Source organism: Grus americana, chromosome 6 (genome assembly GCF_028858705.1).
Source record: "Grus americana isolate bGruAme1 chromosome 6, bGruAme1.mat, whole genome shotgun sequence".
NCBI classification, from domain to species: Eukaryota; Metazoa; Chordata; class Aves; order Gruiformes; family Gruidae; genus Grus; species Grus americana.
The window spans coordinates 37,769,075-37,784,046 of record NC_072857.1 but is presented as its reverse complement, the minus strand read 5'-3'; the positions used below and the strand labels follow the sequence as shown (position 1 = coordinate 37,784,046).

Sequence of the window (14,972 nt, the reverse complement as noted above, 5' to 3'; positions counted from 1 at the left end):
AACACAACTTCTGCTGCCACAGTAACATGTGGAGAGGAAATTAATCCATCAGGTCTTCCTTGACTTTTGTGATGTGACAAGATTTATTGCCCATAATCTATCACCAAGAACAGAACTCTGGTGCCCTCCATCATTCTGATCTATATTAAACAGTTGCTTGTTGGCAGGTATATTAACACAGCCAGTAATTAGTGCTGTCAAAATACTTAAATAATTGCCTCCTAATGCAAAACTTTGCAAAAAGATTCCCCTCCACAGCCATTTAACATTCTCACCAATGAGATCACTTAAAAACTCATCCTGTGAGTACTGGTTTCTCCAAAGGGGAGCAGAATTTGGGGAATGCAAGGCAGCTGGACAAAGACACCTATGAATGACTGCAGAAAAAGCTCAAGCACCAACCACCTCAGAGCTGTCTCACCTCCCCGGGTACATGGCCCTCTCCTAACCAAAAGCCTCATTCCTCTGGACAGATTTCCTCTGCTTAAGCAGTTCAACAAAAGTACTGGCAGCATTTGGCTGCCATCCTAAGCCAGCTGCTGGCCTCCACCACTCAAGAAGACAGACAGTCATGCTAAGTTAGGCATGAATCTGATCCTACCCTTTAGCTGGAAAGGGCACAGAGTTTAAAATGCATCCTCAACTGTGGTATGAGCCAACAAATCTCATAAGGGATGACATATATAGGCGACCAACTCAGGAACCTCGGGATTTAAAAGTTTCGCACTCAGAAGTCAAGTTCCATTACCCAGAAGGCTGCAGATGCTTCAAACCTCTATATTTGATCAGGGCACTGGAGAACAAAGATAGGTCCCCTGCTCAGACTCAGCAATGGCTGCATTTCAATGTGAAGCGATCAGATCTCAACATACCTCAATATCATGGTTAGTTATATCAGTCTTTAAAGTTGCTCTTCACCACGAATGCTATGACACAAGAGGACTGCCTGAAGTCTCTTCATTAACTGTCTCTCTCTCTGTATCCCAGGACTGCAGTGTTTTCTTATACAGAACACTACACACTTTGATCAGGACCTTATGAGCTTGGAAAAAGCAGCTTTCACACTGTAACAAGCTCCCAGAGAAGTTTTGGTGCTTATATCTCATTTGCTTTTGCCTTACCCAGAAAGACCAGTGTTGAATACGACTTCCCCTGCTGTGGAGGATGGATAGCCAAAAGAATAGCCCTTCATCTTCGTCCCATCTTCCAGCACCAAGTTCGCTGTCTGCGCCTAGAGAAAGGCACACGAAGAGACTCAAATACAGGAGGAAAAGGCTTGATGTTTATACAGGTAACACCTAGGACACCTGCCTTTCATACTTCACATTGTAAGTATTCCTGCCCCTCTCCCATTCCCAGCTGCCAAGGTACTGTCTGTTTTACTAGTGTCCTGATGCTCTTTTTCTTTCTAACACTTAGGAAACATTGTGCTCCTAATGAGGGCAAGGCAACTGGCAAACCTCACCACAAGCAGAGCATGTGCTGCTATTACTGTGGGATCACCCTTCCATATCACTTTGTTAATTTCTTCCACCAATTGTATCTTGCAACTAAGCAATATCATAACTGTAGGGAAAGGATCGCCTCTCTCCTCGATGTTTGCTCAAGGCTTGCTGCTGAGTACGCTGGCTCTCATCCAGCTGTGACCTTTGATAGGTGCTTAACTCCTGTTGCAACTGTACAGCTAAGCCACTAAGTGTATGCTTAGTTGGACTGGTGTCAGATGGCAAAATTCAAAACGCCAGCCCATTCTGCTGTAGGACACAAGAAGAGAGGAACTTGTGGATCAGACGGACACTCGTGGTCTCAGTTACCTCAGGGATAAGCATAATTTGTCCTGGAAGAAGTGGATACAGAACAAGCAGCCTAGAGGAAAACTTCCTATAAAACTGCACCTCTTTCAGAGAGTGTTTAGCAGAACTGAGTCCCACACTAACCATGGGATCCCTTATAGGCTTAATCACTATTTTACAGCTCAGGAAAATGGGACACAGAGAGTGACTTTTGTAAAAGTCATTAAGAGATTCAGTGGCACAGTTGGGTCTTTGCACGGACTAAACACACCCTCTTTTGCCTCATTTGGAAACTAAACCTTTCTTCACCTGTCCAGGAATTGGATGGAAAACCACCTGGTAACTCCAGCTTCTACCAAAAAAATGAGTATATGCACAACAGAAATGACAGAATGAGTTGGGAGACAGCAGGATCACTGATGACATGCAGGGGAAGAGACAGAATAAGCAAAGCTGGAAATAGATTTGCCAATGAATTTCTGGGCTTAAAAGAATTTGGACTCTGAGAAACTTCCACTTCTGGAATGCAAGTGCAGCTGCCTCCTGGGCACAGAGCTGCAGTCACAGAGTGACCACCAGTGCAAAAACCCCAATGGTCTGCGCCACAGGAGATGTGCCAAGTGTGTCCACCAGGCAGCAGCTCTCACCATGATTTAACTTCATATTGGGTTTTTTACAGAACAATTCCTCTTACTGGGACTTTTTTTAAAGAAAAAATCAAGATCAATTTGCTGTAGAAAGGAGCAGGAGAGCTACTTTCCATTAGCCGTAAGTCAGATGAACAATCACAGCAAGGAGAAATTTCATTCCCAGCACTGAACATTTTGTAACAGTCATGGCAAACATTCATCTAGAGCTCCTCTGCAGTTACAAATACTGCACAGATCAATTACTAATGTAGTGCAAAATACACTAAAAATCAAACTGCGCTGCCAAGTAATTGAATTCTGTGCATCTGGGATGCTTTTAGCCTTGCATTTTTTCCTCATTAATGTCAAACGTCCAGTCATTCTTAAAAGGTTTAGCCATTGTTTTCTGAACCTTTTTCCCACACCATTGGATGGGGTAGTCAGCAACACCAAAATCCCCTCCCTCCCCAGTTGTAAATATAGCTTTTTGTGGTTTTAGATTTAGCCCAAATAAAAATTACAGTTTGGTCAGCTCCCTTATCTCACTAAGTGTCTCATAACAGAAAGCTGCCACACACTCAAAGGATTACAAAGTGCAGAGGTTGCCTGGGTGCCTCAGACTGGGCTTTGTACAGCACCTCTGCCCTTTCTGAAGCCTGCTGAAAACCCAGCCCACACTGCTGATGTGGGAGACTGACTGTAAGAACCAGTTTCTCTCAGCCTTTGTTTCAAGAGATGGAACCCTTCGCCCAGCAGGCCACATATTTGAGTCCACCCAAATATCAACTCCAGTTCAAGCAAGTCCTACCACTCGTTGGTACAAGCTGGGGTAATTGCAGTCCCAACTGCAAACATAGCCTGGGAGAATCCTTCAGGAAGCAAAGTCCACAACAGTGGAATGACCAGGAAAGTTAAGATCCATCTAATTCCTGAGGGCCAAAATCCAGATCACTGACCTTTAGAGCCTCACCTTCAGTATAGTACTTGACAGGAATCTGCAGGTATTTCCTCCCACCACAGGCCACCTGCCCCTTCTACACACCAGATCAGCAAAGAAATAATTTCTGTTGAACAGAAGCCCCCATTGTACTATTAGAGCCCCTACACAGTGTTCAAGTAATGCAGAAGAACGTCCCTGAGCAATCATAACCTGCCTGCAAGTTCAGCTATAGCAAGGGATAGATGTTCAAATGTTTCCCTCCCTTAATTAAGAACAATAAATCAAATAAGTGGTTGGTTTGTTTGTTGAGCATTCTAGAAGCAATTATTCTTGCTTACATTTCCAGCGGAGGTGTTACCGTATCCCTAAGCTGCCAGCCTACCTTGTCTTTTCAGTTTTGTTTTTAATGTGAAAAGTGATTTACAGACTATAGAGAAGGCCAGTTGGCTCAATCAGGGATTAGTTGGGAGAGATTTTCACTTTCAAAAAAACAAGAAGCAAGAAATAAACAAAAATCCCAGAGCTTCCTTGAGGTCCTTTTGTCTCCACCCTTCTCAGAAGCATCCCCACATAGTCTCAGATAAATCTCCATTGTAGTCTCAACTACAATGTTTCTTCCACACACACTCTCAATGTGAAACACACCGTTTGCAATCTGATTTCACTTTCCTATACGCCAGTAGCTTTTCCGTTAGCAGAGCTCCCTGTGCTCCAGAGAGGCTGCAGGGCTCTTGAAGAGCTTTGAGGATGGAGATGGCTAACAGAAAGGGTCATGCTGTGGCTGCAGTGTTGCTAGACTTTGTGCAGTCTGTCAAAGCAACTTGAAGAGTTAACTAATTCAGGTCCCACTTCACTAAGCACTTCACACATGAAGTAAACAAAGCACTGTAGCAGTTAAAAAACCCCACAAACCAATAAATAAAAAAAAAAACAGATTCATTTAGTTCCAGTAAAATCTCTGCTCTAGCAGCCCTTCCCATCTACAGGATGGATGATAAAGATCTGCAAAAATCTCAAAAGATCTGCAGTACAATTTGCTTTTTAAAGCATGTCTGCTATAAACCCCTGTACTAGAAAATGAACAGGTAATTTTTCCTCTTTTCTATTTGCCTCAGAGCAACCAGTTTTTCCCCTCCAAAGAAACCCCTCAGTTTCAGTGCAGGCCAGTTTATTCCCCTCCAGTACTAAGATGATAAAATACCTCCTTTGTAAAGGAAGGCCATGATTCCACACCGCACAACAGCCTCTGCCGCATTTCTTGGCACACAAGTCTGGCTGGCTACGTAACTGCTGACATATCAGAAGCGCAGAAGAAGCCAAAAGCCACCAGATTTCTTCTACAGTAGAAGGCTGGTGCCAGGACTATGCTACATCCGCTCACAAGACCAAATAACCAGCAACAAAGGAGGAGTTTTTGGTAGAAAAATATATCTTCTAGTAAGTACTATGCCATCACAGGCTGGAAATCTATCTGGACATTGCTAACAGTCAAGACTTCCTTTGTCAACTCTTTTTTTATATATATAATTTTATTTTAGCACATTTGCTTCTGGCTAAAATTAAAAAAAGAAGGAAAGGCAAGAATAAAGAATGAATCAAAAGCCAGGTTGGTGTCTTGGGATAAGCCGAAGAAGATTCACACTTAGGCTAACTTCACAGAAAAGCTTTGGATTAGTTCCTCTACTGTCCAAGCCAAAGAGAAAGCAAAGCCAGAAATGCAGCACAGGTACCATGGTAGAAAAGTCACAGGTCCTACAACTTGAACTCTTCTTAAGGCTGTTCGCAACAATGCCACAAATATTTGTGACAAAAATCAAAGGAGGAGGGGGAACCAAGACACGTGAGGCACCTAGCAGAAGTCACTGAGCACCCAAGGAAATGAGCAGCCCTTCTCTTCCCCACAGAAGCAGCTCCCTAAGTTCCCCCCACCTCTAAGGGAATAGACTCTGTTTTACCTCCCCTTCACTTTCATCTCCAAAGAGGGAGGAGTGGTGTAGCCTGTGATGGATCTTTCACCTCTTCACTCATCTCTCTGCTTCGCATGCAGTCATTTTCTTCAGTTACTTTCCACCTGCCTCAAAACCTATTTGAAGAGCCCTTTTACAGTAATCTGAAATAGTTTCTAAAGCCAGTGCTCAAAAATTTTCCTCTTCCCCCTCTCATTTCTAACTATATTTTTAGCTTGCTCCTGGTGGTTTTTATAGCTCTCCCAATCCTCTCCTTACTGAGCCAGCTATACTGTTACAAGCCACCTATTTATTGCTCGTACTACTCTTTACATCCCCATTTAACTACATTGGCCTCAGACGAGCATTAAATGATACGAGCTTCGAGCTGCAGTCTCTCTGCCCATTCCTGAATTACAGAGAAGCTTGATTACCCTGAAACCAGTGATGCTAAGCACCCCTACAGAGAGCCCACAGAGGTCTCTGATCTGCTCTCTGTGCCCCTCTTTCACTCATGGACGCTCCATCTCTCCTTTAGAACTGAAGGATGGGATGCAATAGAGAAACACGGACCTATGAGTCCCCACATCTCAGACTGCTCACCTACAATGGTGTTTCCCCACATAGGCTGAGTTTAACTGGACAGAAAACAGAAAACAGGCTTGGGAGAAGAATTATTAGGCACTCTACTAAAACTACCACCTCTCCCTCATGTTCTCTAATACTTTCCTTAGCTTATACATAGGTTAGAAACATGTTTTCATTGTATTTTGTTATGCTCCCTAAAATAGCCCACTGAGAAAAAGCAGTAAAAGGCAACTAAATGCTCATTTAAGCCTACAATAATGGGAGAATGGGATCATTACCTATACTGCCATTAGCCCACGCACCTTAATTACTTTGCATTTCACTCTTTCTCCAAACTTCTTACAAATATCCATTACTCCTAATGATGGCTGGAACACCCAAACCCAGTCGTAAGTCACTACTTGGTCACTTGTCTCACAACTACAGTTAATTTCTACACCCTGATGCAAAGCTATGCAATAGGTTGGCTTTTTAGGACTACTTATGCTTAAATTTTCCCTCAGGCCTGCTGCTTTACTGCCTGCATATGTATATTAGAGAGTCTCTTCCACTTCTGCTTCTGTATGTCCCATGGAAAAAGGTGTATAAGCCTGTCACTGTCTTAAAGCAAAAGCCCCAGGCCAGGAAAGGTTCAAGTTTTTGTATTCCAGATTTTGAATTCAAACAGAATCACATGGCCCCCAGCAAAGGTGGTATGAAAAATCTGAGCCGAGATGTCAGGAGCCACAGGCTCCTAAACTACACTAGATATCGCTCTTCTTACTCTCCATGAGTTCAAGTGTTCACTCTGACAGCACAAGCTCCTGTAGGTATTGAACTCAAATAAGCAAGTCTAGTAAGGAAAAAACCCAGTGCCAATGCCAAGGCAGAAGATGCCACATAATATATGTCAGAAAGAGACTTCTGGGGCTAGCTAGCACCACACCTTGTGGTGAGCTAACTAGTCACAGTGCAGGTACAAATGCTTTACCGGACTCAGCACTTCAGATCCACAGTAGGTCTTGGCCACCCTGAAACACCTTGAAACAGAAAGAGGGCCCAATTCATTCTGACCCACCTCAGGTGTATTTGCAATTGCTGGGACTAAGGTTAAATAGCTCCCAAGGGTTTCACTTGGCATTGCTTTCTTAATAGGTATTCATTCTCGTTGCCTTCAGCATTGGTGGTGTTGGCTTTGAGTGACCACTCTTTAGCTTTACAAGCACAGAATTAAGTAGATGCTAGAACAGCTGGTACTGTAACTCCATCAGAGTAGGGCAGCATTTTGCCATGAGCATGAAACTTCTTAATTGGATGCCTCAGTGTTATGAGATACGACCTTGTATGTCTGTCACTGTGCAGTCCTTGAATGAGTGACAAAACCTGTACCTAACACCATCAATCTGTCATTTAAGATGCCAAATCCAAACTTCAGATGCTAATCCATCAGTATAAGAATGCATCAGATCCAGCCTACTGCAGGTGCCTACCAGAATTATCCTGGAATGTGTAAAGAAAGACAGTGTCTCATCAAAAGCTGAACCAGCAATCCTAACCATGGCCTACAAAGCTTTACCAGTGGAAGATGCTTTTTACTGCAGCAGACTTATAACTACAGACTAAAGTGTCTTTGAACTCACTTCTCTGTGCATCACAAGGCTTCAACTGCTGTACTCCACAGAGCATGGCAGAAATAACTGACCCAGCTTCAAAAATCAAGAGAGGTATCAGAGGCAATAGAGACAAGCAAGGATGGCATTCCAGCAGAACTCTTCGGTGCTGCTTAGTTGGCTTGATTAGTTTCTAAAACCCTAGTGAACTTGAGTGTACCTGCATGGACTCCTGTTCTACAATACATAGCATCAGCACACTGATGCTATAGGCCATCACCAGTCATAAGCCAAGCAGCCAAGTATGAATCCTGGGCTCCTATCCCCTAGACACTGTGCCATTTGTCAACAGCACCTCTTAGTGCATTCACAGGTTCCACTCATCCAGTAGTACTGGCAGTAAAATTGTCTCCATTTTCTCTTATCCCATTTGAATTTGAAGCACAAAGCCCAAAGAGATTCTTCAAGTTGTGTTACAATTTGCTCTGTCACACCAAGAGAGGCTTTCTAGCCCAGTACTGAGATTTCAAAATGGAACAATAGCAGCTGTCACCTCCCCTGGAAGATGTGAGAGATGGCACTGCCCCATCTGAGGGCTATGACATAGTTTTAATGTGTGGTCAGTGTCAAACCAACATAGCTTCACCAGCCTGAGGAACAACCAAGGAACTTGCTCCTCATGCCAGAGCCCTACTACCTCTTCAAATGGTGCAGCTGCAGAAACTGGTAACCATGATGGCTTTCTAATTCACAAGTAGGGCTCCTGTTGTCATCACAAGGCAGAGTAACTTCCTCCTAAGTCAGATCTGATTGCAGAGTGAGGATCTATCTGCTGGGAGGAAGATTACTGTGCTGTGTTTTAAGACAGTGAACAAGGTAAGAGTTCATGCCTGCTAGGCACTCTCTGCAAGGGGAAGACAGTTCCATTAGCAAGAACGCTCATCCCAACACAGGCTCTGTTTTTAAATGCAGGTGGGACAAAGCTAAACTGAGAACTCACATGCTGAAGGAAGGGATGAAAACAGCAATGCCTCTTTCCTTATCCAATTTTTCCCTGCAGCTAATTCTTGTTTTAAAAGTAATGGGTCTGTTGCCGGGACCTCAGAGAACTCCTGAAAAAAAATAATTGGTGGCCATGGGACAGGTAAGAGAAACTCTAGTCCTCAGTGGCCAGAAACAATACTGATCAGCCCTTTACTCCACCCTGCCTAGGTAAGGCAGCATCCACTGGATTCCCACAGCCCAAGTCTTTAGGAGCTCTTCCCTACCACCCACTGAAACATCACTCCTCCGGTTGCTCATTCTATTACACTGTTGATTCAACAGGATACACTTTAAGAGCCTCTTTTCCATGCAAAGTACACAATGACAAAACACTGCCAGGGCTACAGAATTCACACAGAAAGTCCCATTTCGCCACTGTGCTCTGCCACACATGCCAGAGTTACACTAGCAAAGCTGGCCAGATGTAGCTCTTGTAACAAAGAGCAGAACAAAGTTGGGGAAGTGAACTAAGCGGTTCCAGCCCCAATAAATCAAGAGCTGATACACTGATGCATTCACAAAGAGTTGCCTACCTTTCCAATTAATCTCAGAGCCATTGTGGTTTCCAATGCATTGAAAATGAATCCTTTGTGGATCCAATAGGATTAATCACGTTTCAAGTGATGCATGTTTTTAAATATCTGGCTGATTCATGCTTGTATGGACTGAAAGATCTGCTCTGTTAGCTATCAGTCCTACAGAAGGGTGGGGTGTTTCTAAAGAAAATACCATATAATAATTAACTGAAACCCTGAACTTCCACCTTTTGGTGCCGTTTACCCTATAATTGCCACTCCAGACTACACAAAAAGTGTGTTTGCTCAGCTAATAAAACCATTTAGACAGACAATCCCCTTGCTTAGGGTTCAGACAAATCTCTTTCGGTTCAATTTTATGTGTCTAGGTAAGCCTTGTTATCTTCAGGGAGCTATCTCTCAGCATGCCAAACACATCTATTAAACCACAGTAGCTCAGTTACTGTTACCTTGATGCTCAGCAACCTGGTACCAGTCCTTGAGAAACTCCAGTGATCAGCAGACACATTGCAAAACTCCAATCTGCCTTTCAAAGCCTTCGCCACTTTGCAAGCTGTCAAAATTCTTGTCATCTTGAAAGTTGCTGATCGGTAACTGAAGTGTAAAGGAAACAAGACAAAACAAAAATCTGCTTGTAGGTGTTTCTTCAAGGTTTGGTGCAGACAATATACTCTTGCAGATTACAGGGGAAGAGAACAGAGACACAGCGGGCGCGCTGGACTGACTGTACAGCACTGCCCTACACCTTCTCATTTATTCTGCCATTAAAAGCCCCTGGAGCAGCCCCACCTCCTCCCGCCCCTCCTTGGAGGGGTGCTTGCTTAGACACCCTTGCAACACTGTTCTTCAGGTTGGTATCTGAGCACTGTTGTAGGGGTTGCATCACAGGCCAGACGCTAGCCCTGTCTGCTGGGAGACAGCAAAACCTGCTAGAGAAATCACACCCACAGCAACGAAGACAGATCTCATGCTCTGAAACAAACACTTTTCAGTAAGAGACAAGGAACAGCACCACTTGTTCTCCTAACAGCACGTGGTCCAGGCAAATTAAGAGAGTCTGTTCATAGTGTGCTTGAGTGCTCTCCAACTTGTGATCTGGGGTCCACATGTTAGCTAGTGGGATAGCCTGGGACTGCCTCAAGTGTACTTGTACTAAAACAAGTGGGAAGACCAAATTCTGTGGAAAGCCGTAATCTTTTTATTCTGTGTTTGGAGAGTACACAGTCACTAGAAGCCCTAGCACAGGTCTCAGAGTGCTGCCCCTCCCCAAATAAATGAAGAAGAAATCACCAGGAAAAACAAATGGTTGCAAGAGAAAACTGTCTTTTGGTAAAATTTCAATAGACAACAGCTGAAATAAGGTGAAATGTTCCATATGCTATCTAACTAACTGACTATAGACCTTTGTAACTATCACATATTCCCTATAACCCTACACTATCATCTTCAAAAAGAATGATGTTCCTCATTAGCCAGACATGAAAATGCCTAATGAAGACGAAAGCTGTGGCAGAAGCATGCACATTATTATTCTTCAAGAACTAAAATGGTGAGGCATCTTTTGAAACCCAGGTGATCAAAGCTTCAATTAGCTCAGAGCAAGGGAAAAAAAAAAAGATACACACTTTTTTTTGCAGCTGGACATATACTGCTATAAAGGATTCAGGTGACCTTTTCTAATCACTGACAGTAATAATCTGGACTTCTTTGTACACAGTAGTTTGAGATTAGTCTAAATTGATGCAAGTATCACAAGAAAATATTTCCCACCAGGTTGAACCGTCACACACATAATAAAAGGTAGAGAAGAGAGGGCAATGGGTTTGGGTACCCTCTGCAATGTGGAGAGCTTACTGGAGCCTTGGATGAGAAACACATGGGAAAGGCCTGAATCCAGATGACTGAACGAGACAGACAGCGATAGGGTGGAAGACAGACTGGGCGTAGAGGAGCTCACTGCTTTAACACGAGCTCTACAAGTGTGCAGAGCTGGAAGAAGCAAGCCACCAATGTTCCCTGGTAATTTGAGTGTGGTTTAGGAAAGACATAACCATTTTTCCTACAAGAAGATACTTGACAGTCACTCTGATTCATAGAAGGAGCTTGAGACACATGGATTTCACTTTTTGCAAACAAAAAAAAAGAAAGCCTAGGGAACTAGGAAATGTTTTTGTTAGCTATTCCTCTATTACCTTGGCTCTAGCCTGCAGTGAGCCAGGTTGGATATACACTCGGGAGAGGAGATGTACAGAAAGCAAAGGCACGCTTATAAGTGAATGCACTGCAAAGACCTATACCTTGTACAAGAAAGGCCATCTTAATATACAAACACACGTGCGCTCACACATGCAAGAAGTTAGCTTTCTTCCAAAGTCACATTTCACATTATGTTAGCTTTACGCTGCCACGGATGTCCCACATAGCATTTGGAAGGTTACAAGCACTACCCTTTGTTATGGCTATACTGAAGGGCAAACTCTACACTTCATCTTACTCTCTGCCAACATCAGGAAGTTACTTTGGGCCCTGGGTATACGTGTGTTTGAAACAGAACCAATTCACACTGCCAGTTTCTGCCCCCTAACTGCTAATTCCCAGCTACCCCCTTCCACCACCTGAGTTTCAATGTGGCTGCACAATGAGGCAGGTGGATCCAGCTAAAACTAACCCTTTCCTCTCATCACAAACAGGGGGACAGAAGCGAGCAGAAAAAGGACCATGCCTTTTGGCAGAGCGGCATCTTTTGCCAGGTGAAAACAGCTGCATAACCACATCATGAACTGGATTCTGTTTGTCAGGGATCTGCAGTACATACACAGATCTCATCTGGCAGCTGTACATTAAGAATGAATTAAATGCTATATAGGGGAACAACAGGCAAAAACCTACTTTCCTGCATCACCTCCGCAGCAAGGATGCCCCATTGACTACTGCTATAGATTTGACCCTGCTGTCTTCCCTTTTTTTTTTTTCATCCATGTTTTATTATCAAAATTGATTAAGCCCACTTCAGACCTTCGGAGATCAGGAAAGTATCCCTCCAGTGTAAGAACCACCTTCCTTTTCAAAGCCTCCAACATCATGGAGGAACTTCCCTCTGCCAGAAACAGGAAAAAACATCCAAGCTATTTGTCTCACTGCTAAAATGAGGTGATGAACTGTTGACTTTTTAAGGCCAGAAAATATATCAGGTATTCCCGAGAGACACCTCAGTTCAGAAAAATCTGTCAACATACAAACAAGCCTTCTGTGGTTTGGACAGATCTTAAGTATGAGCTTCACTTAACATAAAGACCTTCAGAAAAGGCAGAATCACTAAGAAACAAGGAACCAATAAGGAAAAAGAAATCAACCATAGAAGAGTGGAAAAAGGAGAACAGAGAAATCAGGAAAGCAAAGTCACGAAGGCAGAAGATTCGCTCAGTTCAAATACTAGGCGGGGGGGAAGTACTCACAACTCGGGCTTCCTTAACATGGTCTTAGACTTGGCATAGCTGTCTAGAAAAAGGCAGGCTACCTTTTGGTTCATATTCATTTACACTGTATCCTACACAGATAGGGAGTAGGACAAGGAGAGCAAACTGCTTATTAACATGAGGAGCTTTTTCTTACTCTTCACAAGTGAAAGACACCAGAAATGAAATTCATCATACAGTCCCACTGTACCGTAAAAATCAAACAAAATCAGTGGTCTGTGGCTTTCTAAGTCCCCAGGGCCAAGATATTCAAAGAAAGCTAAGTGCCTACATTTTCAGAAGCTTAAAACAAACTGCTTGATATTCAGAAGTGCTCAAAGAACTTGAGGCCCTGCTTAGGTGCCCCAGGTTTGGCACCCCAAAACAGAAGCTCCCAAAGCTGCTCATCACAGCTGGGAAGCTCTGCCATAAGCAACCAAGCTATGCAGGATTTTTCATTTTCAAGTTCTCTGTAAAAATCACAAGATAGTTCTATTCTTACTTGAAAGACAAGAAATCAGAGCCAATTTTAGGCACGTTGGCCCAGATTCACGTCAGTGCAAGTCCCAAGTAACTGCTGCCAGCTCAGTGGAGCTCCAGTGACCTAAGTCTCCTCAGGATTGGGATCAGCATAACAAGCAGCCCACGTGAACTGCTTGGACTCTCCTTCTTGTAGCTGAGATAAGAGAGGAGGTTTTTTTCCCCAAGTGTCCTTCAGATGCTTTTGGGAATCTCTCCTGCCATCTGTCAGGCTGTGTATGATTTCTGACCACCCTGTCTTGTGCCCATTAAAACACATTTCAAAAATACTGAGTGGAAAAGCAGAATAGTTGAAGGTGCCAGCAAAAATTAAATTCTCTCCTGCCACAGGGAACAAGACAAATACTCTCCTCCTCCACCCCATCGGCTAGCAGAAAAGCCCTCAAAGTGATTTGGAAACAGTGTCTTCCATTTCAAGGCAAGCTCCACTTGCTTCCCAAGGAACTTACAGGAAGAGTTTCGAATGTGCCTGAATAATATTAAGATTTGCCATATATTTTCTAAACAGGTGTTAGTTTATCAAGCAAGATCACTGCAGTGGATACAACAGTAAGTTTGAGCTAGATAACAATTTTTGTTCACAGCATACTGCAAAGAACTCTATCAAACCCCATTACCTCACAGACCGCAACTTGCTTTTTTTTCAGTATGTAGGGGGGGATAAACTGAAGTTATCTTGTTCACATGGAAATGAACTAACAGCATCCAGGCATCCCCTATCACCTGATCCTCTTGGATTGCTGCAGGAGAGAAAGCAAGCTCAGTTACACTTCCAGATCTGCTGCTTTGAGCCAATCTCAGATCAAATGAAGCATTTAAAGAAAAACCCACAATGTCTAGAAAACATTGTAATTGTGATGCAAAGTGCAACAAGCCAAGAATTTCAAAACTAAGGCTGATCTTCACCTGAGTATATAGAGAGAAACTGAAAGGAATAAGAATCAAGTGCAAGCCTTACCCCTCGGCTCTCCTGACTTCTGTTATTTATGCCACAGCCAGAACATGGTTTTTTTTCCCACATAGTTTGTTCTATTTCAGAGGAGGTCTGGGGAAAAGGCTATTTTAAGTTTTAATGGGAGAGGTTCATAGTAGATCAAAATACAATCTTCAGATTCGGGTGCTGCATTTTGATTCATCCTTACCAACTCACATGATTGTACATTTTTCCTTCTTCCTGAAGTCCAGCCAAACAGTAGCAGTCCATTACTAAAGAACCCTCAGCAAGTTTGCCAACGACACCAAGCTGTGTGGTGCAGTCGACACGCTGGAGGGAAGAGATGCCATCCAGAGGGACCTTGACAGGCTTGAGAGGTGGGCTTGTGCAAATCACATGAAGTTCAGCAACGCCAAGTGCAAGGTTCTGCACATGGGTCGGGGCAATCCCAAGCACAACTACAGGCTGGGTGGAGAACGGATTGAGAGTAGCCCCGAGGAGAAGGACTTGGGGGTGTTGGTGGATGAGGAGCTCAGGATGAGCCGGCAATGTGTGCTTGCAGCCCAGAAAGCTGTGAGGGTGGTGAGGCACTGGCACAGGTTGCCCAGAGAAGCTGTGGATGCCCCATCCCTGGAAGTGTTTCAGACCAGGTTGGATGAGGCTTTGGGCAACGTGGTCTAGTGGGGGGTGTCCCTGCTCATGGCAGGGGGCTTGGAACTAGATGGGCTTTGAGGTCCCTTCCAACCCAAACCATTCTATGATTCTATGAACTTCAGCTTTCATATATGAAGCAAAAAAGTTTTGTACATGTGATTAAAAAAAATTAGGACATGGTTCTGACTTCAGCACAGAAAATTAATTTTAAAATGTTACGTTTTGAATTACAGCAAAATCAGGTCTTGCCAGATTCTATCTTTTTCCAGACAGAAGATCTCTATTAGCAGAATTTTATGGTTTTGTATATTCATTCAGGATTTC

The 14,972-nt window shown here is 43.5% G+C and overlaps 1 protein-coding gene across 1 annotated transcript in view; it reads right to left on the bottom strand.

The window, feature by feature from the left end:
- CPS1 (carbamoyl-phosphate synthase 1) overlaps nucleotides 1-9,646 on the bottom strand; it is a 92,949-nt gene extending 83,303 nt beyond the window's left edge. Inside the window, exons 1-2 of the mRNA XM_054830164.1 lie at nucleotides 9,515-9,646; nucleotides 1,122-1,231 (exon numbers count right to left, since the gene is read on the bottom strand). Of these exons, the coding sequence (XP_054686139.1) occupies nucleotides 1,122-1,231; nucleotides 9,515-9,637 (233 nt within the window). The 5' untranslated portion in view covers nucleotides 9,638-9,646. The remainder of the gene's footprint in view (nucleotides 1-1,121; nucleotides 1,232-9,514) is intronic.
- Nucleotides 9,647-14,972: the final 5,326 nt, after the last annotated feature.